General features: G+C 42.7%; 1 protein-coding gene across 1 annotated transcript in view; it reads left to right on the top strand.

Annotated features, from left to right (window-relative positions):
- Positions 1-25874, top strand: part of col6a1 (collagen, type VI, alpha 1) — a 102639-nt gene that overhangs the window by 16519 nt on the left and 60246 nt on the right. Inside the window, exons 11-20 of the mRNA XM_034182703.1 lie at positions 70-96; positions 231-257; positions 909-953; positions 1051-1104; positions 1641-1703; positions 15604-15666; positions 15750-15803; positions 15903-15938; positions 16024-16086; positions 22427-22489. Of these exons, the coding sequence (XP_034038594.1) occupies positions 70-96; positions 231-257; positions 909-953; positions 1051-1104; positions 1641-1703; positions 15604-15666; positions 15750-15803; positions 15903-15938; positions 16024-16086; positions 22427-22489 (495 nt within the window). The remainder of the gene's footprint in view (positions 1-69; positions 97-230; positions 258-908; positions 954-1050; positions 1105-1640; positions 1704-15603; positions 15667-15749; positions 15804-15902; positions 15939-16023; positions 16087-22426; positions 22490-25874) is intronic.

Genomic DNA, 25874 nt, shown 5'->3' on the forward strand with positions numbered 1-25874 from the left:
TTCTTGGCATTATGATGACAGTAAATTAAAGTTTGCTCTGCTTCTAATCTGTGTGTACTTTGTTTCCAGGGAGATCGCGGACCCAGAGGAGAAAAGGTACATGTTGAATGTATAAATACAAGAAATAGCTTTTATTAAGATTCATTATGTAATTTTTTTAATTAAATATCATATTTGGAAGTGCAGTATTATTCATGACTGTGCCTGACAAATCTATATGTTTTCTATAGGGTGAAAGAGGACACAAAGGCTACAAGGTGAGCTGACGTTTAATTCCACATTAATCAGGATGTTCCTTTTACGTCTGCCAAGGACGGAATAAAATCATTGGTGTTTATTTATTTATTTATTTGTCTGCCTGTTAGCGGGATTACATCAAAACTACTGCACAGATTTTGACCAAAGTTTCACCACAGATAGATATTAGACTATGGAAGACTCCATTACATTTTGGAGGTGATCCGGATTTCAGTTTATATAGGCTTTGAAGGGTTATGTGAAAACTCCTTCACGGATTCTCACCAAAGTTGCAGCACAGATAGATAGGGCATCGAAGACTCCACTGAATTTTGGAGGTGATCCAGATCTGGATTGGCAGATGTCAGAAATCTCAGATTGGTCTTGTTTTTTGTTGCTTTTCTTGAAGTCTCACAATCAGAATCACTTTTGTTCGCAAAGTATCCACAGAATACAGGGAATTTGACTTTGGTTTGCGCGCTCTCTGTATGGCATGTGTAAATATACACTAACCACTGAATAATTCACAGTAAAAAAAAAAAATGAGGAAATGAAATGTGCAAGTAGAATAAAATGTGCAATAAGAGAAAAAAAGAAGGTGTGAAACAAACAACAGGGATCATTTCACTGGCGTTGTTTTTCTCTCTTCTCTATGTGTCTGTGTTTCTCAGGGTGACAAAGGTCACAGAGGAAAAGACGGAATTGATGGTCAGAAGGTGGGTTAAGTCCCAGACGTCCCGTTGGTGTCTGGCTGTGCTTGTTGTCGGTGGGATGAAGTTGTTGAGATTCATATTTTTTTGTTTTTTTCATCAGGGTGAAGCCGGATTCCCTGGTCTTCCCGGCTGTAAAGGTTCTCCTGGATCAGATGTAAGTCGTATCTTTGAATTCCAAATAATTCCACTGGTGTTACAGACTCCTACTCCTCTCATGGGAATGTCTCTCACACCATAAGCTCTCACAATCACATTCAGATGAGAAATCCTCTGATAGGTGCTCATCGGCTCAGTCATCACGTTTCATCACAAGCACACGATCAGACGGAGAGTTCACACACTTGCTCTCAGTTGTAATTTCACTGTTCCCTTTTACACATTTAATATCCACATATCTGTGTGGGGCTCAACTGCACATTGTTTACACACTGACTATTAGCTACAGTTGTGTGTTTAGTAGCAACGCTGACCAGCATCTCGCGTCTGGAGCCCAGTGGGCAGGAAGCCCTCGAATCTTCACTCACTGTTCTGTTTACATTCTGTGCTGTCAAATTGTTTAATTGATGCTGTACAGTCATACTGCAAATAAACATGTACATATACATGTGCATACGTGTGGACAAGACTCAGTGGTCGAGTTCTGCGGCTTATGATCACGTCTTTGAAATGTCTCTATGTTTTGTGCTTCAGGGCTTGCAGGGAGAACCTGGTCCAAAAGGAGATCCTGGTCCTTATGGACAGAAAGGAGAAAAAGTAAGATGTTGCACAACTTGCAGAATATACTAACATGACTAAATCACCCCGACTCATTCACAAAACTGATGAATATAAAATAAAAATTGAAATAACAGTGCTTTATGTTTGGCCTGCCTGTATATGTTGTATGTGTGTGTGATTCTGCAAGTGTCTGGGAGTAGTGAGCTACAGTACATGTAAATAAAATAGTAATTTAACCACATTTTTAGTAGCTTGTTGGCAGTTCACCAACATTCTTATGTGCATATTTATTCAAGTAGATATTTTTTTCTGTTTTTTAATTCGCTACTGAAACTACAAAGTATTTTGATCCATAAAAGGAAAGGAATGCTTTGTTTTCCTTATTTTTTTATTTCATCATTGCTTCTGTACTTTGACTTCATTCTTTGAAAAGAAGAGAGATGACACACTAGAGAAGGTCAAAGCATTTCTGAAGTCCCCCCATATTAATTGTATTCTCATCTTTGTGGAAAATCTGAATAAAGTCCCAGACAGCTTTTCAGCATCGGCATGGACAGTTTCAGTGTCCAACAGAGCCTCTTGTTAGATAAGAACTTTGAAAGAAGGCTGATGTGTCTCTGCTCTGAAGAGTCAAAATAAAGGCCTGTTGTTTAGCCAGTGTTCAAGTTTTTATATGGTCTAAATGGAGCAAGTTGAAGACTGTCTAAAATTATGACATAATTTTTTGTAATAATCTCAAATGAGTGGAATTTATTGCTGGCAGGCGACTTTTTGTATATTTGATCATTTCTTGCAAAGGAGTTAATGCTACTTTTCAAAGCAATTCTAGTTAATTGTACTAGACTTGCTATAGTTCAACTTCTTCTGTTGTTAAGTAGGTAAGTAGCTTCCCCAGTGTTATTTCACAGGAAGTGTTTGTCATACAGTTTTAATTTTGGTGTTAAAGTATATCCAAATATACAAATTTTGACAGACTCTAAAGGAACCCATCATCAGAAACTACAGCATTGCTATGATCACAGCCAAAGACAGAAACATTCATCCTTTACTCAGATTTTACAACTCCAAATAAGAAAAAGTTGGGATGGTTTAGAAAATGCAAATTTAAAAAAACCAGCAGTGATTCTTACATTTACTTTGACCTCTGTTTCATTGCAGACAGTATACACACAAGCTATTTCATGTTTTGTGTGGTCAGTTTCATTTCATTTGCTAATATACATCCATTCCTCCATTTTAGGAATGCAACAGATTCCAAAATAAGTTGGGACAGGGGCAGTTTGGGGCTAGTAATGAGATAGAAAAATAAAATGATGCTATGTCATACAGCTGATGTTAACAGGTGATTGCAGTCATGATTTGGCACAAAAGCAGTATCCATGAAATGCTGACTCTCTGTGGCGCAAAGATGGATGGAGGATCTCCAGTTTGCCAACAAATGTGGGAGAAAATGATTGAAATATTAAAAAAACAGCATTCCTCAAAGAAAGTTTGGAAGGGATTTGCATATTTCTTTCTCTGCATAATATCATTAAGTGATCAAGGAATCAACGGTACAAAGCCTAAGCTGAACACCCACGATCTCAGATTCCTCAGATGGCACTGCATCAAAAGCTGTCATTCATCAATAGCTGATATAACCACATGGGCAAGGATTTACTTTGGTAAAGCTTTGTCAAGTGCTACAATACAGACTTATATTCACAAATGGCATTTAAAACGTGACTGTGAAATAAAAGAAAGAAGCCTTATGTTAACCTTGTCCACAAGCAGTGACAACTTCTTTGGGCTCAGAGGCAACTGAGTTGGACAATCACACAGTGGAAACATGTAATGTGGTCAGACAAATCAGTACTCCAGATCTTTTTTGGAAAAAATAGACACCATGTGCTGTGGACCAAAGCTGACAAGGGCCATCCAGAATGTTATCAGCAACAAGTCCTTAAACCAGGGTCTGTCATGGTATGGGGTCGTGTCAGTGCCCTTGGGAAAGATAATTTACACTTATGTGATGACTGCATTAATAGAAAAAGTAAATTGAGATTTTGGAGCAATATATGTTGCCTTCAAGATGATATCTTGTCCTAAGAAGTCCATGCAGTTTTCAACAAGACAATGCAAAACCACATTCTGCACATATTACAAAGGCATGGCTGTGAAAGACAAGGCTATGGATACTGGACTGGCCTGCCTGCAATCCTGACCTGTCCCCAATAGAGAATGTGTGGAGAATTTTGAAATAAAAAAATGCAACGATGACCCTTAACTACTGCACACCTAGATGTGTTTGCAGGAAGAATGAAACAAAATAGCACCTGAATTGCTTCATCTCTTGGTATCCTCAATGCCAAGATGTCTTTTACATGTTATGAGAAGGAATGGCAACATTACAAAGCAGTAAATGATTAGTGTGCCAACTTTTTTGGAATGTGTGAAGATAACATAAACTTTATTGATCTCACAGAGGAGAAATTCACATGTTATGTCAGCTCTTAAGAAAACACACAAGATGGGTGCAAGTAGAGGAAAATGTTCATCAAACAGCGTGTGCAAGGATAAGCAATGATAATAATACTTGTAACAGTACAAGACATAAGAAATGAGGTAGAAATAGAATATGTATGTATGTGTGTGTGTGTGTGTGTATATATATATATATATATATATATATATATATATATATATATATATATATATATATATGCACACACATACCTATACACATACACATATACATATGCATATATATAAACATGTGAAATGGAGTTTACGTGTGGTAAGGTGACGTTAGTGCTGGGATTTGTAAACGAGTTATTGCATATGATATGTGGACATATTAATAATATTGCACGTGATTTGTGGACATATTATTGCATGTGGTTATTTCACAGTGTTATCGTACAGTCTCACAGCAGCGGTATCGTTCCTTCTTGCACTGAGGGTGCCTCAGTCTGTCACTGAACGAGCTGGTCAGCTCCACTACAGTCCGGTGCAGAGGGTGAGAGGAGTTGTTCATGACGGATTTGAGCTTGGTTAACACCCTCCTCTCAGCCACCTCCTCCAGAGAGTCCAGAGGACAGCCCAGACCAGAGCTGGACTTCCTGACCAGCTTGTTCAGTCTCTTTCTCTCCCTCTCTGTGCTGCCTGGGGCCCAACAGACGACAGCATAGAGGAGAGTTGAGGCTACAACAGAGTCGTAGAAGGTCTTAAGCAGAGGCCTGCTCACTCCAAAGGATCTCTGTCTCCTCAGGAGGTGGAGGCAACTCTGACCTTTTTTGTACAGGGCGTCGGTGTTGCGAGTCCAGTCCAGTTTGTTGTTGAGGTGAACACCCAGGTATTTGAAACTGTCCACAGTCTCTATGTCCTTCCCATGGATGTTCACCGGTGGGTGAGGTGGTGGTTTCCTCCTGAAGTCGATCATCATCTCCTTCGTCTTACTGGTGTTGAGACACAAGTGTTTGCGCTCACACCAGTCCACGAAGTCTGTGATGACCGACCGAGTATGACTGGACCGGTACTCCAGCTCGTTCCCCTCAGACATGCGACCCACAATGACAGAGTCATCAGAGAACTTCTGGAGGTGGCATCTATCTGTGTTGTAGGTGAAGTCCGAGGTGTAGAGGGTGAAGAGGAAAGGCGAGAGGACAGTGCCCTGGGGGGCCCCGGTGCTGCACCTTACCACCTCAGACTGACCGCCGCGCCCGCACGTACTGCAGGCGGTCATTGAGGTAGTCGATGGTCCAGGCGGCGAGATGTCCATCCACACCTGCGTCCTCCAGTTTCCCCCCCCCAGCAGTGCCAGTCTGATAGTGTTGAAAGTGCTAGAGAAATCAAAGAACATGACTCTCACTGTGCTCCCGCCAGTCTCCAGGTGGGTGAGCACTTGTTGCAGTAGGTAGATGACAGCGTCATCTACCCCGATGTTGGGCCTGTAGGCGAACTGCAGTGGGTCCCAGGTGTCGCTCACCATGGTGCGGAGGTGAGACAGGACGAGCCGTTCCATGGTCTTCATGAAGTGGGAGGTCAGGGCAACTGGTCTGTATTGGGCCGGTTCCTTGGCGTGCGGTGTTTTGGGAACTGGGACCACACAGGAGGTCTTCCACAGGGTGGGGACCACCCCCAGGCTGAGGCTCATGTTGAAGATGTGGCTGAGGACCTCACAGAGCTCATCTGCACAGGTCCTCAGCAGCCTTGGGGAGATCCCATCAGTCATGTAGTCAGTGACACACTGGGTCAGGCCGTTGATGTCTTTTTCAGTATTTTATTTCAATTTATTTTCATTTATATAGCGCCAGATCACAACAGAGTTGCCTCAAAGCGCTTCACACAGGTAAGGTCTAACCTTACCAACCCCCAGAGCAACAGTGGTAAGGAAAAACTCCCTCTGAGGAAGAAACCTCAAGCAGACCAGACTCAAAGGGGTGACCTTCTGCTTGGGCCATGCTACAAACATAAATTACAGAACAATTCACGGACAAATATACAAGAAATGCTATTGGGGCACAGGACAGGAGGATCGCCAACACGAATACAACTCCCATCTCTGGATGGAGCTGCACCTTAAACAGAGAGAAAAAACAGAATCAGGCATCAGAAAGACAAAAAAAATACTGTATAATTTGCCAGCATTAAACAACAAGAAAAACAGAGAAATACTAAGGTGATCACCGGCCACTAGCCCTAAACTTTACTAAAAGACTCAGAATTTAGGTAAAGTTGAGGCTGCAGCCCGCTCCAGTTACTGATAAATGAATTAAAAGAGTAAAAAGCGTAAAACAAAACTGTACCAGTATGCTAGCCATATGAAAGGGAAAATAAGTGTGTCTTAAGTCTGGACTTGAAAATCTCCACAGAATCTGACTGTTTTATTGATGCAGGGAGATCATTCCACAGAACAGGGGCACGATAAGAGAAAGCTCTGTGACCCGCAGACTTCTTATTCACCTTAGGGACACAAAGTAGTCCTGCACCCTGAGAACGTAAAGCCCGGGCCGGTACGTAAGGTTTAATTAGGTCAGCTAGGTAGGGAGGTGCCAGTCCATGAATAATTTTATAGCTTAGTAGCAGAATCTTAAAATCTGATTTCACTGGGACAGGAAGCCAGTGAAGGGATGCCAAAATGGGTGTAATGCGGTCGAACTTTCTGCTTCGTGTCAAAAGTCTGGCTGCAGCATTTTGAACCAATTGGAGACCCGTAATGCTAGACTGCAGTAAACCAGAAAATAGAACATTGTAGTAGTCCAATCTAGAAGAGATAAATGCATGAATCAGGGTCTCAGCATCAGCCGTAGACAGGATGGGACGAATCTTCGCTATATTTCGCAGGTGGAAGAAAGCAGTCCTAGTAATACGAGGGCTGTCCATAAAGTATAGGTCCTTTTTATTTTTTTCAAAAACTATATGGATTTCATTCATATGTTTTTATGTCAGACATGCTTGAACCCTCGTGCGCATGCGTGAGTTTTTCCACGCCTGTCAGTGACGTCATTCACCTGTGAGCACTCCTTGTGGGAGGAGTCGTCCAGCCCCTCGTCGGAATTCCTTTGTCTGAGAAGTTGCTGAGAGACTGGCGCTTTGTTTGATCAAAATTTTTTTCTAAACCTGTGAGACACATCGAAGTGGACATGGTTCGAAAAATTAAGCTGGTTTTCGGTAAAAATTTTAACAGCTGATGAGAGATTTTGAGGTGATACTGTCGCTTTAAGGACTTCCCACGGAGCGAGACGTCGTGCAACGCTCTCAGGCGCCGTCGTCAGCCTGTTTCAAGCTTAAAACCTCCACATTTCAGGCTCTATTGATCCAGGATGTCGTGAGAGAACAGAGAAGTTTCAGAAGAAGTCGGTTTCAGCATTTTATCCGGATATTCCACTGTTAAAGGAGACTTTTTTAATGAAAGACGTGCGGGTGGATTGCAGCGTCGGCTCGCAGCCGCCGCGACGCTCCGCCACAGGAAAAACACCTCCGTGGGAAGCCTTAAGGACAAGTTGGAACATGTTCAGCTGTTAAACAATTTCTCATATACTCACTCCACTGAAAGCCATCAAAAGCCACCTGGATTTTACAAATGGTTATCAACACGGAAAAATTACCCCAAGGTTCCTCACTTTGTCAGTGTGATATATGACACGCGAGCCTAGGCTAAGCGTTAGCTGGTCAGATTGATGCCGATGTTTCACTGGACCAAAAACCATCATTTTAGTCTTATCAGAGATTAAAAGTAGGAAGTTTCTAGACATCCAACTTCTCACTGATGCAAGGCAATCTTCTAAGGATTTTATGTGAACGAGATTGCCAGCAGTTATCGGCATATGTAACTGAGTATCATCTGCATAGCAGTGAAAGGTAATCCCAAAACGCCGCAATATGTGCCCAAGGGGTGCTATATAAAGGGAGAAAAGCAGGGGGCCTAAGACAGACCCCTGTGGAACCCCAAATTTCATGTCACTAAGGTTAGAGGTAGTGTTACTGTACAAAACACAGTGAGGACGACTGGTCAAGTATGACGTCAGCTACGCAAGGGCACTCCCAGTAATCCCAAAATGATTTTCCAGCCTATCAAGTACAATATGATGATCCACGGTATCAAATGTAGCACTGAGATCTAACAGCAACAGAACCGTAGTGGTGTCCGAATCCATTGTAAGCAGAAGATCATTCACCAGTTTAGTGAGAGCCGTCTCTGTGGAATAATATTTTCTAAAAGCAGACTGCAGTGGCTCAAAGAGATTATTCTCAGTAAGCTAGTCTACGAGCTGCCGTGACACCACTTTTTCCAGAATTTTAGAGAAAAATGATAGATTTGATATCGGCCGATAGTTTGTCAATACACTAGGGTCAAGATTAGGTTTCTTAAGTAATGGTTTAATCACTGCAGATTTGAAACATTTAGGAACAGATCCAGAAGTTAAAGAAAGATTAATCATTTCCAGAACAGTCGGCCCAAGAGTGGGCCACAGGTCCTTAAACAGTTTTGTTGGTATAGGATCAAATAAACAGGTTGTGCTTTTTGTTGACATTACGAGTTTTGTCAGCATGCCTAGTGAGATACTATCAAATTCTGTAAATCTAGGTAATACCTCAGTAGTGGCGCCCACCTCAATAGCAGGGTGTAGTGGCTCGGTTAAGGCATGCCGGGATATGTTTAACCTGATGTCTTCTATTTTCTTCCCAAAGTAATCCAGGAAATCTTGTGCTGTAAAAGGAGAGCGAACTACAGGTGGTTGTCCATGCATAAGTGTTGCCACCGTGTCGAACAAGAACTTTGAGTTATGCTTGTTTTTGTTGATCAAATCTGAGTAGTAAGTCCGCTTTGTATCCAGTAATGCATGCTTATAGTCTAAGATAGCATCACGCCACGCAAGGTGAAATACTTCTAATTTTGAACGACGCCATTTCCGTTCTAGACCTCTTGCTTTATGCTTGAGGTCACGCAGATAATCATTGAACCAAGGTGCCTGTGATTTGGGGGAGTGCGGTTTTAACACAGGTGGTGCAATCATGTCAAGTGTAGTTTTGAGCACTGAGTTTAAACTATCCACAAGTCTGTCTACTGACTGGGTATTTGTCAAATGTGAAGCTAAGACATCAGGCAGTTTAGCTTCAAGTTCAGTCTTAGTTGAGGAGTTGATGCAATGCCGTAATGATATATAAGGTTGTTGTTCCACTAAACACGGCAGCGAAACTGTAAACTTAATAAGTGCGTGATCAGACACCACTGATATAAGAGGCATGATGTCAATATTCGTGACAGCAATACCACGTGCGAGAACCAGATCCAGGTTATTTCCACTAATGTGCGTCGAATCCAAAATACATTGCCGAAATCCTAATGCAGCCACAATTTCCATAAATGACTTGCAGAGGGGATCAGAAGGCTTATTTATATAAATGTTAAAGTCACCAATGATCAGAATGTTATCTACACTAGTTGACAAGTTAGAGATGAACTCACCAGATTCATCTAAGAATTCAGAATATGTGCCAGGAGGCCTATATACAGTGACAACGTAATACGACTGATTTTTATTCCTCTGACCTTGGCAATGTGTAATATCCTGAGCAGAGCGGAGAATCAGATGCTCAAATGAGTGATATTTGTAACCCCCAACAGCTAATAAGCTAAACCTAGCTTTATAAATAAGAGCAACACCCCCGCCTTGCTTCGCATCACGAGGGACGTGACTAAATGTATAAGCTGGTGGGCAGGCCTCATTTAAGGGGAGGACAGCTGTAGGTTTAAGCCAGGTTTCACATAGCCCAATCATATCTAAGTGATGATCAATAATTAGATCATTGATCAACAATGATTTTGAGGACAGTGATCTTATGTTAATGAGACCCAGTCTAAGGACTTCAGTGGGGTTGACAGTTGAACTGTTTGGGTTTAGGGGTGGTTCCAGAGTAGCATATATAAGATGCCTAGAAGTAGGTTGAGGTTTAAGACATTCCACGCGCATTGTAGGTAGCAGACATGAAATCTTTGCTATTGCCTGAACAACCACTGGGCCATCCTCAATTTCTCTCAATATAGTTATGGGTATTAAGTTTGGAAAGCAAATCCCTCTATGATTTTTATGGACACAACTACGGAAGTAGGCCACAGTCTCAACTTGTTGAAATTCCCTCCCTGGCAAATAAACTGCACTATCACCTTAGTGGATTTTCTGCACTAAATTCCCTGCTAAGCTAATGGATTCCACACCCACATTTGTCATAAGCCCTTGCAGGGTCTCTAATCACCTGCTGTGTGGCCTGCTGTAGATTTCTAATGTTACCTTCCCTGTAGAGCTCTATCTATGTTCGCAGACAAGAAGGCGGCGCCTTCCCCAGTAGGGTGGAGGCCGTCCGGCATCAGCAAGCCACGGCGGCCCCAGAACGAAGGCCAGTTATCAATAAAGCTAAAGCCTTGCTGTCTACAAAACTGTGCCAGCCACCTATTTAACGATGTCAGCCTGCTAAACACCTCATCAGTACCCTGGGAGGGGAGGGGAAACCATAAGAGTTTTTCCTCAGCCTCTCAGTGGCCTCTTCAGTCCAGAATTTCACCGACCTTTACTGCACTGGCTCTCTTCTCACCCTGGGTGTGTATTGGGGGAGCACATAGATGAGGTTGTGATCAGAGCGTCCCAGTGGGGGGAGGGGGTGAAGGTGTAAGCGTCCTCCACATTAGCATAAAAAAGGTCCAGTATTCTGTTGTCCCTGGTTTTACACGTGACGTACTGGGTGAATGTGGGGAGGGTGGCGGAGAGGGAGGCGTGATTAAAGTCTCTGGTGATGAGAAAGAGTGCGCGTGGGTGTTGCGGCTGCGTGACTGTGCTGTGAATCCGCTCACAGGCAGCGGCGGCATCCGCAGAGGGAGGAATATACGCGCAGAGCATAATCACACTTCCAAACTCCCGTGGGAGATAATAGCCTCATGCTCACCGTGAGTCGCTCCACGTCCAAGGAGAAGATCTGATCTTTCACGTGAATATGAGTCCCGCTGCACCATCTCTCACTCACATAAACAGCGTACCCCCCCCTCTCTTTTTTCTGCTCTCTGCCAGCGTCCTGTCCGCGCGGATAAGTGTGAAGCCGTCCATGTTGATTAAAGAGTCCAGTACATGTTCATCCAACCACGTTTCCATGAAGCACATGAGACTGCAGCCCTTATACAGCCTCTGGAAACGGGTTAGCGCTGCTAGCTCCTCGGTCTTGTTGCAGAGAGACCTTACATTCCCCATGACCCATAGGTATTAAAGGCACTGCGCTGCAGTGGTTTGAATCATATTTGTCTAATAGATTACAATTTGTTCATGTAAATGGGGAATCTTCTTCACAGACTAAAGTTAATTATGGAATTCCACAAGGTTCTGTGCTAGGACCAATTTTATTCACTTTATACATGCTTCCCTTAGGCAGTATTATTAGACGGTATTGCTTAAATTTTCATTGTTACGCAGATGATACCCAGCTTTATCTATCCATGAAGCCAGAGGACACACACCAATTAGCTAAACTGCAGGATTGTCTTACAGACATAAAGACATGGATGACCTCTAATTTCCTGCTTTTAAACTCAGATAAAACTGAAGTTATTGTACTTGGCCCCACAAATCTTAGAAACATGGTGTCTAACCAGATCCTTACTCTGGATGGCATTACCCTGACCTCTAGTAATACTGTGAGAAATCTTGGAGTCATTTTCGATCAGGATATGTCATTCAAAGCACATATTAAACAAATATGTAGGACTGCTTTTTTGCATTTACGCAATATCTCTAAAATCAGAAAGGTCTTGTCTCAGAGTGATGCTGAAAAACTAATTCATGCATTTATTTCCTCTAGGCTGGACTATTGTAATTCATTATTATCAGGTTGTCCTAAAAGTTCCCTAAAAAGCCTTCATTTAATTCAAAATGCTGCAGCTAGAGTACTAACGGGGACTAGAAGGAGAGAGCATATCTCACCCATATTGGCCTCTCTTCATTGGCTTCCTGTTAATTCTAGAATATAATTTAAAATTCTTCTTCTTACTTATAAGGTTTTGAATAATCAGGTCCCATCTTATCTTAGGGACCTCGTAGTACCATATCACCCCAATAGAGCGCTTCGCTCTCAGACTGCAGGCTTACTTGTAGTTCCTAGGGTTTGTAAGAGTAGAATGGGAGGCAGAGCCTTCAGCTTTCAGGCTCCTCTCCTGTGGAACCAGCTCCCAATTCAGATCAGGGAGACAGACACCCTCTCTACTTTTAAGATTAAGCTTAAAACTTTCCTTTTTGCTAAAGCTTATAGTTAGGGCTGGATCAGGTGACCCTGAACCATCCTTTAGTTATGCTGCTATAGACGTAGACTGCTGGGGTGTTCCCATGATGCACTGTTTCTTTCTCTTTTTGCTCTGTATGCACCACTCTGCATTTAATCATTAGTGATCGATCTCTGCTCCCCTCCACAGCATGTCTTTTTCCTGGTTCTCTCCCTCAGCCCCAACCAGTCCTAGCAGAAGACTGCCCCTCAGTGAGCCTGGTTCTGCTGGAGGTTTCTTCCTGTTAAAAGGGAGTTTTTCCTTCCCACTGTAGCCAAGTGCTTGCTCACAGGGGGTCGTTTTGACCGTTGGGGTTTTACATAATTATTGTATGGCCTTGCCTTATAATATAAAGCGCCTTGGGGCAACTGTTTATTGTGATTTGGCGCTATATAAAAAATTGATTGATTGATTGATTGATGACCACAGGCGGAATATGTTGTGTTGCAGGCTTTAACACCTTCTAAGACTGTACGAGGGCTGTCAATAAAGTAACGGTCCTTTTTATTTTTTTCAAAAACTATATGGATTTCATTCATATGTTTTTACGTCAGACATGCTTGAACCCTCGTGCGCATGCGAGAGTTTTTCCACGCCTGTCGGTGACGTCATTCGCCTGTGAGCACTCCTTGTGGGAGGAGTCGTCCAGCCCCTCGTCGGAATTCCTTTGTCTGAGAAGTTGCTGAGAGACTGGCGCGTTCTTTGATCAAAATTTTTTCTAAACCTGTGAGACACATCGAAGTGGACACGGTTCGAAAAATTAAGCTGGTTTTCAGTGAAAATTTTAACAGCTGATGAGAGATTTTGAGGTGATTCTGTCGCTTTAAGGACTTTTCACGGTGCGAGACGTCGTGCAGCGCTCTCAGGCAGCGTCATCAGCCTGTTCAAGCTGAAAACCTCCACATTTCAGGCTCTATTGATCCAGGACGTCGTGAGAGAACAGAGAAGTTTCAGAAGAAGTCGGTTTCAGCATTTTATCCGGATATTCCACTGTTAAAGGAGATTTTTTTTTAATGAAAGACGTGCGGACGGATCCGCGCGTCGGGACACAGCCGACGCGGTGCGGCGGCACAGGAAAAACACCTCCGTGTTGATAACCATTTGTAAAATCCAGGCGGCTTTTGATGGCTTTCAGTGGAGTGAGTATATGAGAAATTGTTTAACAGGCAGGACATGTTCCAACTTGTCCTTAAGGCTTTCAACAGAGGTGTTTTTCCTGTGGCGGAGCGTCGCGGCGGCTGCGTCCCGACGCGCGGACGCGTCCGCACGTCTTTCATTAAAAAAATCTCCTTTAACAATGGAATATCCGGATAAAATGCTGAAACCGACTTCTTCTGAAACTTCTCTGTTCTCTCACGACGTCCTGGATCAATAGAGCCTGAAATGTGGAGGTTTTCAGCTTGAACAGGCTGATGACGCCGCCTGAGAGCGCTGCGCGACGTCTTGCACCGTGAAAAGTCCTTAAAGCGACAGAATCACCTCAAAATCTCTCATCAGCCGTTAAAATTTTCACTGAAAACCAGCTTAATTTTTCGAACCGTGTCCACTTCGATGTGTCTCACAGGTTTAGAAAAAATTTTGATCAAACAACGCGCCAGTCTCTCAGCAACTTCTCAGACAAAGGAATTCCGACGAGGGGCTGGACGACTCCTCCCACAAGGAGTGCTCACAGGCGAATGACGTCACCGACAGGCGTGGAAAAACTCACGCATGCGCACGAGGGTTCAAGCATGTCTGACGTAAAAACATATGAATGAAATCCATATAGTTTTTGAAAAAAATAAAAAGGACCGTAACTTTATTGACAGCCCTTGTATATCCCATCGATGGGAAATTTCACTTTTTATTTGTGAGATACTGACAAGCCAAAATGAGGCGGGTGATAGGGAGTTAAATTCAGGAATGGATGTTTATTAACAAATTAATGTTGACCACACAAAACTTGAAATATCTTCGGTCTGCAATGAAATAGTAGCCAAAGTAAATTAAGGAATCACTGTAGTTTTTAATCCCTCGCTGGGGGATTATGTCGTGGTGATTTCTGTCTGTCTGTCTGTCTGTCTCTCCCAAAATGGGTATAGGCATTCTTAAATCAAATCTTATCACATTTTAGGGAGTAATTTTGTGAGACTTGGTACAAGTCCTTGTTATAGATTGGTAATACGCATATTATCATATTGTTCAAGTTGGGCCCATTTTACCAGATTTATGGCCCTTGATTAACAAATTTAGACTCCATCACTTTCAGGAGTGGGTGCCTGCATTCTGAAATCAACTCCTCTAACATTTTTAGCAGGAATCTTGAGAAACTGTATAATTCCTTGTTCTAGATTGATAATACGCATATTATCATACTGTAAAAGACTGACACATTTTGGAAGAGTTATGACCTTTGATTAACAAACCTAGACACGGTAGGTTCACGAGTTGTTATCTGCATTCTGAACTCTACTATCACACACCTTGAAATATCATCAGAATGTACCAAGCACTTACCAGAATTTGCCAGCAGGGGATATTGTGCTTTCAGAGAACTCTTGTTTTTGTTTGTTTGTTTTAATTTCCATTTTCCAACCAACATTTTCTGATATGGGGATGTATGAACCACAAAAGCTGCAGAGAACGTTTAGATTTAAACTACTCGGAGACCCTAAGTTTGTATTTTGTCCGTTTGAACACTTTTTCAGAAAATTACTTGACATGTCTATTTTGACCTTTGACCACGATGACACGCTCATGCTGTATCTCAATTGCCTCTGTGGCTCCAAAGCAGATTTTGAGCCTTAGTTGCTTATGGACCCATAATTTCTTCTTGATACAATTGAAGATTTTTCTTTAAAATCACCAGAAATGCCTCTTTTGACATTTGTTCTGAAAAAAAGGAAAATTCCTGCAGCTAATCAGAAGGTCAGAAAACGCATTCCATTTGAGGAAAAACTTGACAAAATGTAGATAATCACTGAGTGCTTTCAGTTTTTCTAGAAATGAATCATTTCATCTTAAAATCAACACTGTGCAGCCGGTCCAAAAATCTGCTTGGGGTGGCGAGTTGTAGCAAATCATGCGCTGCAGGAAATCTCTGCCAACTTAAAAAAATCAGACTGTTAAGTAATGTTTATTGTGCTCTGTGTTAATACTCTGTGTCTATTGTAGGGAGATCCTGGAAGAGACGGTGAACCGGGAAGGCCTGGAAACTACGGCTCGCAAGGAGGGCAGGTGACTCGAAGATAAGAAATATGCAGACAAAGCTTAGAGATGTGTGTGAAAGAATACATGTTTGACTCTCTGTACTGTGATAGGGTGAGCCAGGCCATCGTGGAGCCAATGGAGACAAAGGAGAGCGTGGTGATGATGTAAGTGTTTATTTAGAAGCACTCTGACCAAAACAAAATGGAGTGAAATAAAAAATGACTGACCTTAAATGGCTGACCCGTCATCATTGTGTGTTTCAGGGTTTGCCAGGACCTCCCGGGTCACCCGGCCAGAGGGTAAGTAATAATAGAACTAGTCAAATATGTTTGTGTGCGCAAGTTGCCGGTGCATGTGTTGACATCTTTCTTGCCTCCTTTTTAGGGAGTTCCTGGAGCGGCGGGAGAACAAGGTTCTCGTGGAATCAGAGGGCCTAGAGGAGAACCGGTGAGTGATGAGAACAAGATAAGATGTGGGAAGAGTTGAAAAGGCAAAAAGAAGAGCAGATCTACAGTCAAATCTCTACATATTTTGACATTGACAAAGTTACTGTAAATTTATCTGAGTATCACATCATATTGGAGTGGAAATCAACTTGTGAATATAAGCTCAATTTTGTTTTCATTCATTTTCTGCCACATATCTGGGCCGGGGTTGTGGTGACTGCAGATAAGCAGCTCATCCCAGACTTCACCTATCCCCCTCCTAGTCCTCTAGCTCTTCCTAGTGGTTTCTGAGGTTTTCCTAAGCCTTCTGGGGGATACAATCCTTCCAACATATCCTGGGTCTATCCCAGATCTTCTCCCAGTTGGATTTGCCTGGAAGAGTGTCACAGGGAACCTCCTCACCAGATTCCCAGTTCACCTCAGCTGGCTCCTGTCCATACGAAGGAGCAGTGGCTCAGAGTCCTTCCTGGATATTTGAGCTTCTCATCTTCTCCCTGATTGTAAGCCCAGATACCCTACAGAAGAGCCTCATTTCTGCCACTTGTATCCAAAACCTTGTTTGTTCTGTCAGTACAAAAAGCTCATGATTGCAGGTGAGTATAGGAGCGTATATTGACTGGTAAATCGCGAGCCTTCTGGTTTAGCTCCTTCTTCACTACGACGGTCTGTTGCAGTGTTCACAGAACCTCAGATGTAGCACTCATCCATCTGTCAATCTTACGCTCTGTCTTACCCACACTCCTGAACAAGACCACAAGATACATGAATAACTGCACTTAGGCCTATAGCCCCCTCCGATCCAGAGGGGACAGTGAACCCTTTTCTGACAGATGACCATGGTCTCAGCTTTGGAGGTGCTGCTCCACATTCCATTTGCTTCATCCTCAGCCTCAAACCTGCCCAATGCACTTTGGGGGTCACTGTCTGAGGAAGCCAGCAGAACCACATCATCCACAAAAAGCAGAGATGTAATTCTGAGTTCACCAAACTAAACACCCTCCAAAAGGTGCAGCCCCTGCGGAGTCCAACACCCACTGAGAATACGTCTGATGTGATGCTGAGAATGTGGAAACAGCTACTCCTTCAATCACGTAGAGGACGGATTGCATGTTGCAGCAAACCTATTACCCAATACTCCTGCAGCACCCTTCAAAGGACATCTCAGGGCACCTGGTTGTATACCTTTTCCAAGGCCAGAAAACACACGTAGACTGGTTGGGCATTCTCCTAAGCCCCCTCAAATATCCGCTCAAGAGTAAAGAGCTGGTCCACCATTCCATGACCAGGACAGAACTCTCATTGCACTTCCTGAATCTGAGAGCACAAGCACTCAAGACATGGGATTCATCAGTCCTAGGGTTTAATTGGTAATTATAGTAAGAAACAAATTTTGCCTGCTATTTTAATGACTCTGGCCCACTTTCCTCATTTTTGGAATTGGGATGGAAATTGCCAAAAATCTACAATAGGAGCCTGACTTTATTCTTCTATCTAGTACCTTGGCATAAGCTTGAGAAGTGTGATTATAAGTGAATGCACTCTTGGGCCCCTTTTTTCAAGATGAGACCCACCACCCCAGTTCACTCATTCAGAGGTACTGTCCCAGAGACCTCCATCCAGCACTGTATAAATGTGTCAACCATGGCAGCCTAACAATATTGAGAGACTTTAGTATCTCAGTGCAACTCTCGTCCACTCCCTGCAACTTTCCACTGAGGAGTTTTTTTGAATACCTCTGTATTTTCTTTGAGGGGGATAGCACCAGTTCCAGCTTAGCCTTCCATCCCTGCCTCATCTAAAGGTACTATCTCACTGGGCTGTGACTGTTATAGAGTACTTGGAGATGCGAATTTGCGACCATTCATGTGAATGATTGACATATCGCAGTTGGCATCTCACTGCATTGGTGCTAACAACACATTAGCTCATGCCTCAGAATGTCAGTCGAATATCACAAGGACTCACGGCGAAGATGCCTGCATAATTATCATGTGAGTGCTGCTCGAATGCCGTGTGGCACTCTCCCAAGTGGTGAGCGCAGCCTTCACAGATGCAAGGATCTGCTGATTTGCATGTGAATATCATGCGGCACTCTCACAGATGTCTAACGCCACTTGCAGCTGAACTGATGACATGTTAACCTGTTACTATCCTGCGATTATGTGAATAGATGCTGTGGGAATTCCCCTGACTGTACCCAGTAATGAAATAAAATAAATTCAACTATAATAACAAAGTCTAGCATGGCTGCACAGAGGAGAAAAAGATATATACAATAGGAAGACAACTATGAACAGGGTACTCACCTGTACCACTTGTAGAATGATTTCCAGCAAGACTAAATTTGTAATGTCCAGCAGCCCACCCCATTGGAGAGATCCTGGCTGTCACTGCCATGCAAGGATCGTATGCGATTGCCAGCCACAGGATGAAATATGTAATGTCCAATGGGAAGAGCTCCTGGCTGTGCTGAATCCCACCTCTGTACGTGGGCTCATGCTGTGGTCCTCTACATGAAAATTAAAGATAATCCCAGCTGGAACAGACAGGTGTGTCCAGCCCCCTGACGATGCACGCACGCACACACACACACACACACACACACACACACACACACACACACACACACACACACACACACACACAGGTTGGCTGCTGGACTCACTCTGCCACTTACAGACATGCTGTGTCTCTCTGATCATCCCATGGGGAAATGCCAAATCCTCAGTTTTGTCTCCAGTCACACACAATGTAGTTTCATCTCTTTTCAACCTCTCACAAAGTTCCCTCACAATTCCCCCATATTATGAGTTGTGGGGATTACATTCAGAGGGCTTCCCGACACTTGCGATGGCTCTGGGCATGTGTGGGACTGTGTGGCAATGACCCTTGTTGTCACAGCAACTTTGAAATGTTCAAAATCCAGATGCAATGCATGCGACGTTCTGCAACTCAAACGAGCGAATTGCAACACTCAACGCCATGTGAAATTAAATGAATTCCCTTGCAATTGCTGTTTGCAAGATGCTGCAGCCCAGTTTGACAGGGCATGTCAGTAGGGTTGAGAAGAAGAGAAGAGAGGTCTTTATTTAACGTGGGCAGTCAACAAAAGCATATTTTCGAAAGAGGGTCTCCTCAAAGTGTTCCTACCACTGCCCAAAGATATCCCCAGTTCAAGTAAGCAGCTCTCCACCCTTGCTGAAAAAGGCTTGGGCTAAGAACTGCCTACGTTTTCTGAGTCGTCTTACACTTTGCCAGTACCTCTTTGATATGTATTTATCCATAGTTTCTCTAAACTCTTATCATGGCTGAGGTTTAGCCTCAGCAACCACTGAGGCTGCAGTTCTTCTGGCCTGCCGGTACCTGTCCACTGATTTCGGATACCTCTGTGCTAATCATACATGAAAGGCTTCCTTCTTCACCCTGACAACATCTGCAGCTGTCAACCAACGGGTTCTAGGATTGCCACTGCAACAAAACATTGACAACAATCTGGCCACAAGTCAGAGCTGCTGCCTCAATAATGAAGGTCTTAAACATGGGCCACACTGATTCCATGTCCCCGGGCCCCTTTGGGATGGAGGAAATGTTTGGCCACCTGGACAGGTTCTGCACTAAACTTTCCCAGATAACCCTTACAAACTCATCTAAGCCTTCCAGATCACTTTGGTAGCTTACCCTGCCACACGTACCTACTTATCACAAGGTGGTGATCAGTTCACAGGTCCCTCTTCAGCTGAGAGTCCAAGACACATCATCGTAGGTCTGATGACATGACTACAAAATTGATCATCGAGGTTTGACCTGGTTCTGTCATACCAGGTGCACTTATGAACAGCCTTGTGCTCGAACAAGGTGTTTGTGCTGGTCATGGATCATCCATTCATAAGCAGACACAGGTCCAGGCTGTGTATTCATAAAATAATAAGGAATCTCAGTTGAAGTCTTGCTTATTAGCTTATTATGCAAAGAATCAGTTATGAATAAAAGGAAAGAGGTTTGAGCTATGGTTATTGAGGCAGTCATTTGGTGTCCTGACTGGTTTCTGATTGTAGTGATGGAGCCTGTCTCTGATTGGCCCGTTCTACTTCAGTGTAGCGATGGAGCCGGTCTCTGATTGGCCCGTTCTACTTCAGTGTAGCGATGGAGCCGGTCTCTGATTGGCCCATTATACTTCAGTGTTGCGATGGAGCTGGTGTCTGATTGGCCCGTTCTACTTCAGTGTTGCAATGGAGCCGGTCTCTGATTGGCCCGTTCTACTTCAGTGTTGATGGAGCCGGTCTCTGATTGGCCCGTTCTACTTCAGTGTAGTGATGGAGCCGGTCTCTGATTGGCCCGTTGTGCTTCTGCGTAGGGATCGAGCCAGAAATCAAATAGGATCTCTTTTGTGATGCCACACTTTGTATTTTGAGGTAAGACAGAAACACTTTTCAGTACATAGTGTTAATACATGTTAGTAGGAAGGAGCTTTCAACTCTATTATCAGCTCATTTTGGACTAAATGAAGATGAGCTGGCGGCAATCTGAAGTATTTAAAGGTGAATAAGTGGAACATTGTGCAAATGCGACTTGAAAAACGGGTGCACTAACCTGGAAGCAAAATGCCCTGAAAGCAAAGTGAGAACAGGAAATCGTTGCAGAGGAAGCCATGGAGAGCATTATCAGAGAAGAAAGGCCAAGCATCTGGTTTCCAGACTTCAGACAGTTAGTCACTGAAAAACATTTGCAACGAAGCATTAAACCAAGCATTAAAAATGGCAAATTTGCTGCTTTAAGAAGGTTGTGTGGTCTGCATACAAAGCAAGAGGAAAAAAAAGCCACATTTCCTACAGCTTTGATCTGATGTAGCTGTAAATACCCTCAGATAAAGCTAAAACACCCTACAAACTAATCTTCAATGTTTGCGTTCGTGCCCAATATGAAGTTAAAACAACCGTAGTAATATTGTTGAAATTTCTCTGATTGTACATTACACATGCAAGGACAAGGGTTTGTCCTAAATCAACACCCTTCTTTCAAAAGGCTTCTTTTTTCTGTTTTTTTTGTTTTTTTTTTATTATAGCTGCACTGATTTTTTCCAGCACTCTGTTCTGACATGTTTTTTTTTTAGATGGGCTCTGAGAGCCTCTCTTGTCTATTGTTATTGTGCAGAATGCATTTTAGATTGTATTCTCAAAATAATAATTCTCAAAATAAGCAAAATAATCCAAAATACGAGGTCTATTAGAAAAGTATCCGACCTTATTATTTTTTTCAAAAACCATATGGATTTGAATCATGTGTGATTACATCAGACATGCTTGAACCCTCGTGGGCATGCAAGAGTTTTTTCAGGCCTGTCGGTTACGTCATTCGTCTGTGGGCAGTCTTTGAGTGAGGAGTCGCCCACCCTCTCGTCGATTTTTTCATTGTTTAGGAATGGCTCAGAGACTGCTGCTTTGTTTGATCAAATTTTTTTCAAAACTGTAAGGCACAACTGAGTGGACACCATTCGATAAATTCAGCTGGTTTTCGGTAAAAATTTTAACGGCCGATGAGAGATTTTGGTCTGGTAGTGTCGCCGTAAGGACAGCCCACGGCGCCTGATGGCAATCTGCGCTTCAAGGTGGCAACGTCTCACCGTTTCAAGTTGAAAACCTCCACATTTCAGGCTCTGTTGACCCAGGAAGTCGTCAGAGAACAGAGAACTTTCAAAAGAAGTCGACATGAGGAGTTTATTCGGACATTCCATTGTTAACGGACATTTTGTAATGAAAGAACGTGCGGCAGAGTCGCATGTTGGGCCGGACCCGACCGCGGGGGGTCGCGACAGGAAAAACACCTCCGTTGGAAACCTTAACGGACAAGTTGGAACATGCCCAACTGTTAAACAATTTCTCAGTTACTCACTTGTTGAAAGCCATCAAAAGCCGCCTGAATTTTACAAATGGTTTTCAACACGGTGGTGTTTTTCCTGTCGCGGCGCACACAGATTTGCCGAGTCGTCACAGAAACGACTCGGCAAATCTGAATTTGCGCGCACGTCTTTCATTACAAAATGTCCTTAAACAGTGGAATGTCCGCATAAAGTCCTCATGCCGGCCTCTTCTGAATCTTTGAACTCCATTGTTTTTCCTTGTTACTGTTAAAAACAGCTTGATATTAGCTGGAAAAACTTGTGTGAGATATATTTTCCCAAAATAAGACATTTTTTCTTGTAAAAAAAATGCTTGACAAGATTATTTTTCTGTTTAGACAACATTTCAGTCAAATTTTCTTTGAACAAGTCTTTTTTTTTAACTTTCTTAGATATCAGTTTTTACAGTGTAGGTATTGTATTTATTTGTAATTTTCCTATTCAGGGAGACCCAGGACCCCGTGGAGAGGCCGGGAGGGAGGGCCCAGATGGGCTGAGTGGAGACCCAGTGAGAGATATATATACACACACACACACACACACACACACACACACACACACACTGTACTTTCTCCAGTTTTTGAGTGTTTCAGGAGATGGCACGATGCCCTCCTCCCTCAAGTATTAACCGCCTGCTTTTCTCCCTGGCAGCATCCCTTTTTTTCCAGTTGGAGTTGTAACTTGTGCAGTTGTGTGCACGTTCATGCAAGCAAGAAGCACGTGTGCATGTGCATCGTATTTCATATTGAGGGGGCGTAAAATGGACGGCGTTTCAAACAGAGGCGAGGTTGGCTCTTGTCCTAGATTGCTACCCACTCCTCCAGCAGCCGTCCCCTCCCCTGCTCCCCCATTCCTCTTTCAGTTCTTGCTTCTCCTGAGAACATCCACACTCACTCTTTCCCCTCTGACTCAGTTCTTCTCTCCGTCTGCTTGAGCCAAAGCCTCAGTATGGCTTTCTTAATAAGGCACTGGGCAGTGCAGTAATAATAATAATGGCTTGCATGCGTTAGTTGTGGTAACTTCCGTGATGTCAGAACTCTCAGTGGCTCTTTTGTGCTGCACCTCTTTTCCCTCATCTGAACTGAATGAACAGTAAGAAACTGAACATTAGAAAAATCCTGGAATAACTGACACATTAAGCCAACATCACACACATCAGAGGTAGAACTTTAGGTTCACATTCTATTACATTTAGGGCCACAGGTATTTGGACAGTTTACTAGTTTGGCTTCTGTGCACATAAACAGTGGAGTTTAAATCAAATAATCAAAATGTTCTTGTATTGTACACTTTTAGCTTTCATTCAAGGAGTACCATGTACCATTTAGGAATTAACACCATAATGGTACATAGTCCCTCCATTTTCAGACCCCATAAGTCATTGGACAAACTAAATTTAAGGATTATGATTCATAAATATCATCACTATTACAGTGTTCATCAGACAAGTCAGGAGACAGATAGAGGAACATGTCTACATAACTGAACAGGCCATGAACTTTGTTTATATTAATCAATAAGCATGGTACTTTATGGTAAATCTGTCTGAAGTAGCCAAAAAGGACATGAGTGAGGCAACCAGACTATTCTGAATAAATTATAGGCTTCTGTGACTATGATTGGAGACCATGCACATTGCAAGTTGTGTCTGTTGCATCCCTTGTTATATATGATGGACTGGCACAGACAGTTTGCTTGAAAATATGTTAAATTTCCAGCCCGGTCTCACTTTTTTGTTTGTTTGCTTTTTGTGTGCTTTTCATGTCCTTTTTTTTTTATTTTGCAATTTATAATCTTCCCCCTCTCCTAACTCTAACCATAACCATAGCGTGAGTGTGTACCGTTCCCAAACATTAACCATGACCCCCACAGCCCCCCCTTCACCCCACATTTTGTGCCCCGTCACAAAATGAATTTGTGCCCCCGTTACGAAAAATGCCCCATTTTTGTACACCCATCACAAACACATAAATTAAAGTACTTTTCGTAACCTAGTCCCATGAACTGCCATGAGACAGGGTTGGAAATTTCAACAGGTGCAGGTAACTGAAATAATCATTGGAATGTAAAAATCTTCCTCCGAAATTCCTCTTTTGAAATTAAGTCCAACTTGCACATTCTACTGTAAACAAAGCAGTTTCATCACAAGCTTTGAACAGTTTTGTGATGACCGATTTTCATGAATCTGTCCACAGCTAAGTGAAAGCAGGCTGAGAACAGAACTTTGCCATGCGCACAAGGACTTATGGGTCCCTGAAATTGGAAATTAAGGCTTTTCAGGTTTCAAATCCCGCAAAACCTCGGAGAGGTCGCCGTGCTGCAAGATCTCAGTAACATTGAGAACTGCATTGAGACGCTCTGATCACGCTGCACTTTAACCACTGCACACAGACAACACCATTAACATCGCAACATAAAACTATTTTTATATTGTGCCTAAAACTCTCATGAATATATTCTCTGCATTTATAGATGTTGTTATTGCATTTGTTTTATGTTAACATGTGAGAATCACAGGCTGTGATCTGAATTACACCAGTCTTGCAAGGAATATTTCTTGGTTGAGTGTATCCCGATGATTAAATGTTAGATCAAAGTTATCAAAAATAAGGTCCAAAATAACACATTCTCGGGATATCTGCACATGTAAAGCTTATATCAGTCAGAAAATTATTTCTAATAGCATGGAATAAAATATGCTCTCATAACACTTGTTATGTGTGTGTCCCTCTGATGTATTTCAGTTTTGTTTGTTGTGTTGTATGATGCAGGTTATCTCACTATGATCATTTTTAGATCTGGTCAGTTTGGCCACGTTTGGATTTTATTGTTCTCTTTTTCAGGATAGCTTCAGGTCAAGTTAGGTTTTTGACATGTGAATTCCTCCGGGTTTAAGACATGAAAAGATCAGAAATGTGACATATGGTGCTCAGTAGAAGAGGCTTTAAAACTTTGGACTGGATCCTCCACATTTGGTCCCTTTATCACTTCAGGTTATTGTCCTTATGACTGTGGCGGTGGTTTGGACCTCCTGAGTCCATTATCTCTCTGTTTAAACTTTGTTAAAAGCCAGCAAATACACTTCAAGGGCACAGCTTTTGAGGTGCAGTGGACATTCTGCACACACAGCTGTTATCAAGCACAGGTCCGCAGTGGGATTTCGCATAAGCTTTACGCCAGATGCCCTTCCTGACGCAACTGCAATTTTAAGTGGAGAAGCGCCAAAAACATCTCCCATTCAAGCACTAACCAGGACCCACTCTACTCAGCTTCTGAGATCTGATGGGATCAGGCTTACTCAGATCAGACTGGCTGTTATCCCACACCAGTACTTCATAAAATACAGTTTAATCCTAATAAGCATATGCTGTTTTACATTTGTGTACACAGAGATATTTTGTAGCTCATCTGCTTTGTGTATGCCTGATTTCGTCAAATCTCTGAAGCCACGTAGAACAGGTCCTGATTAGTACTTGGCTGGAAGACCACTTCAGAAGACCAGGGGTTGTGTGTGTTTCTCCGGGGAGAACTGGAGTTCCATCAGGATGGGCATCTGGTGTAAAACCTGTGATAAATTGTGATGCTGATCTGTACTGGATCTACTGTAGCAACCTTATTAAAAAAAAAAAAAAAAACTTAAACTTATATATATATATATATATATATATATATATATATATATATATTTATTTATTTGCAAATTTATCAAAATAAAAAACCTAAGAAATCACATGTACATAATAAGTATCATAGCCTTTGCTCAGTACTTTGCTGATGCACCTTTGGCACCAACTACAGCCTCAAGTCTTCTTCAATATGATGCCACAAGGTTGGTGGACCTATCTTTGGGCAGTTTTGCCCATTCCTCTTTGCAGCACCTCTCAAACTCCATC

Source organism: Thalassophryne amazonica, chromosome 12, assembly GCF_902500255.1.
Source record: "Thalassophryne amazonica chromosome 12, fThaAma1.1, whole genome shotgun sequence".
Classification (NCBI taxonomy): Eukaryota; Metazoa; Chordata; class Actinopteri; order Batrachoidiformes; family Batrachoididae; genus Thalassophryne; species Thalassophryne amazonica.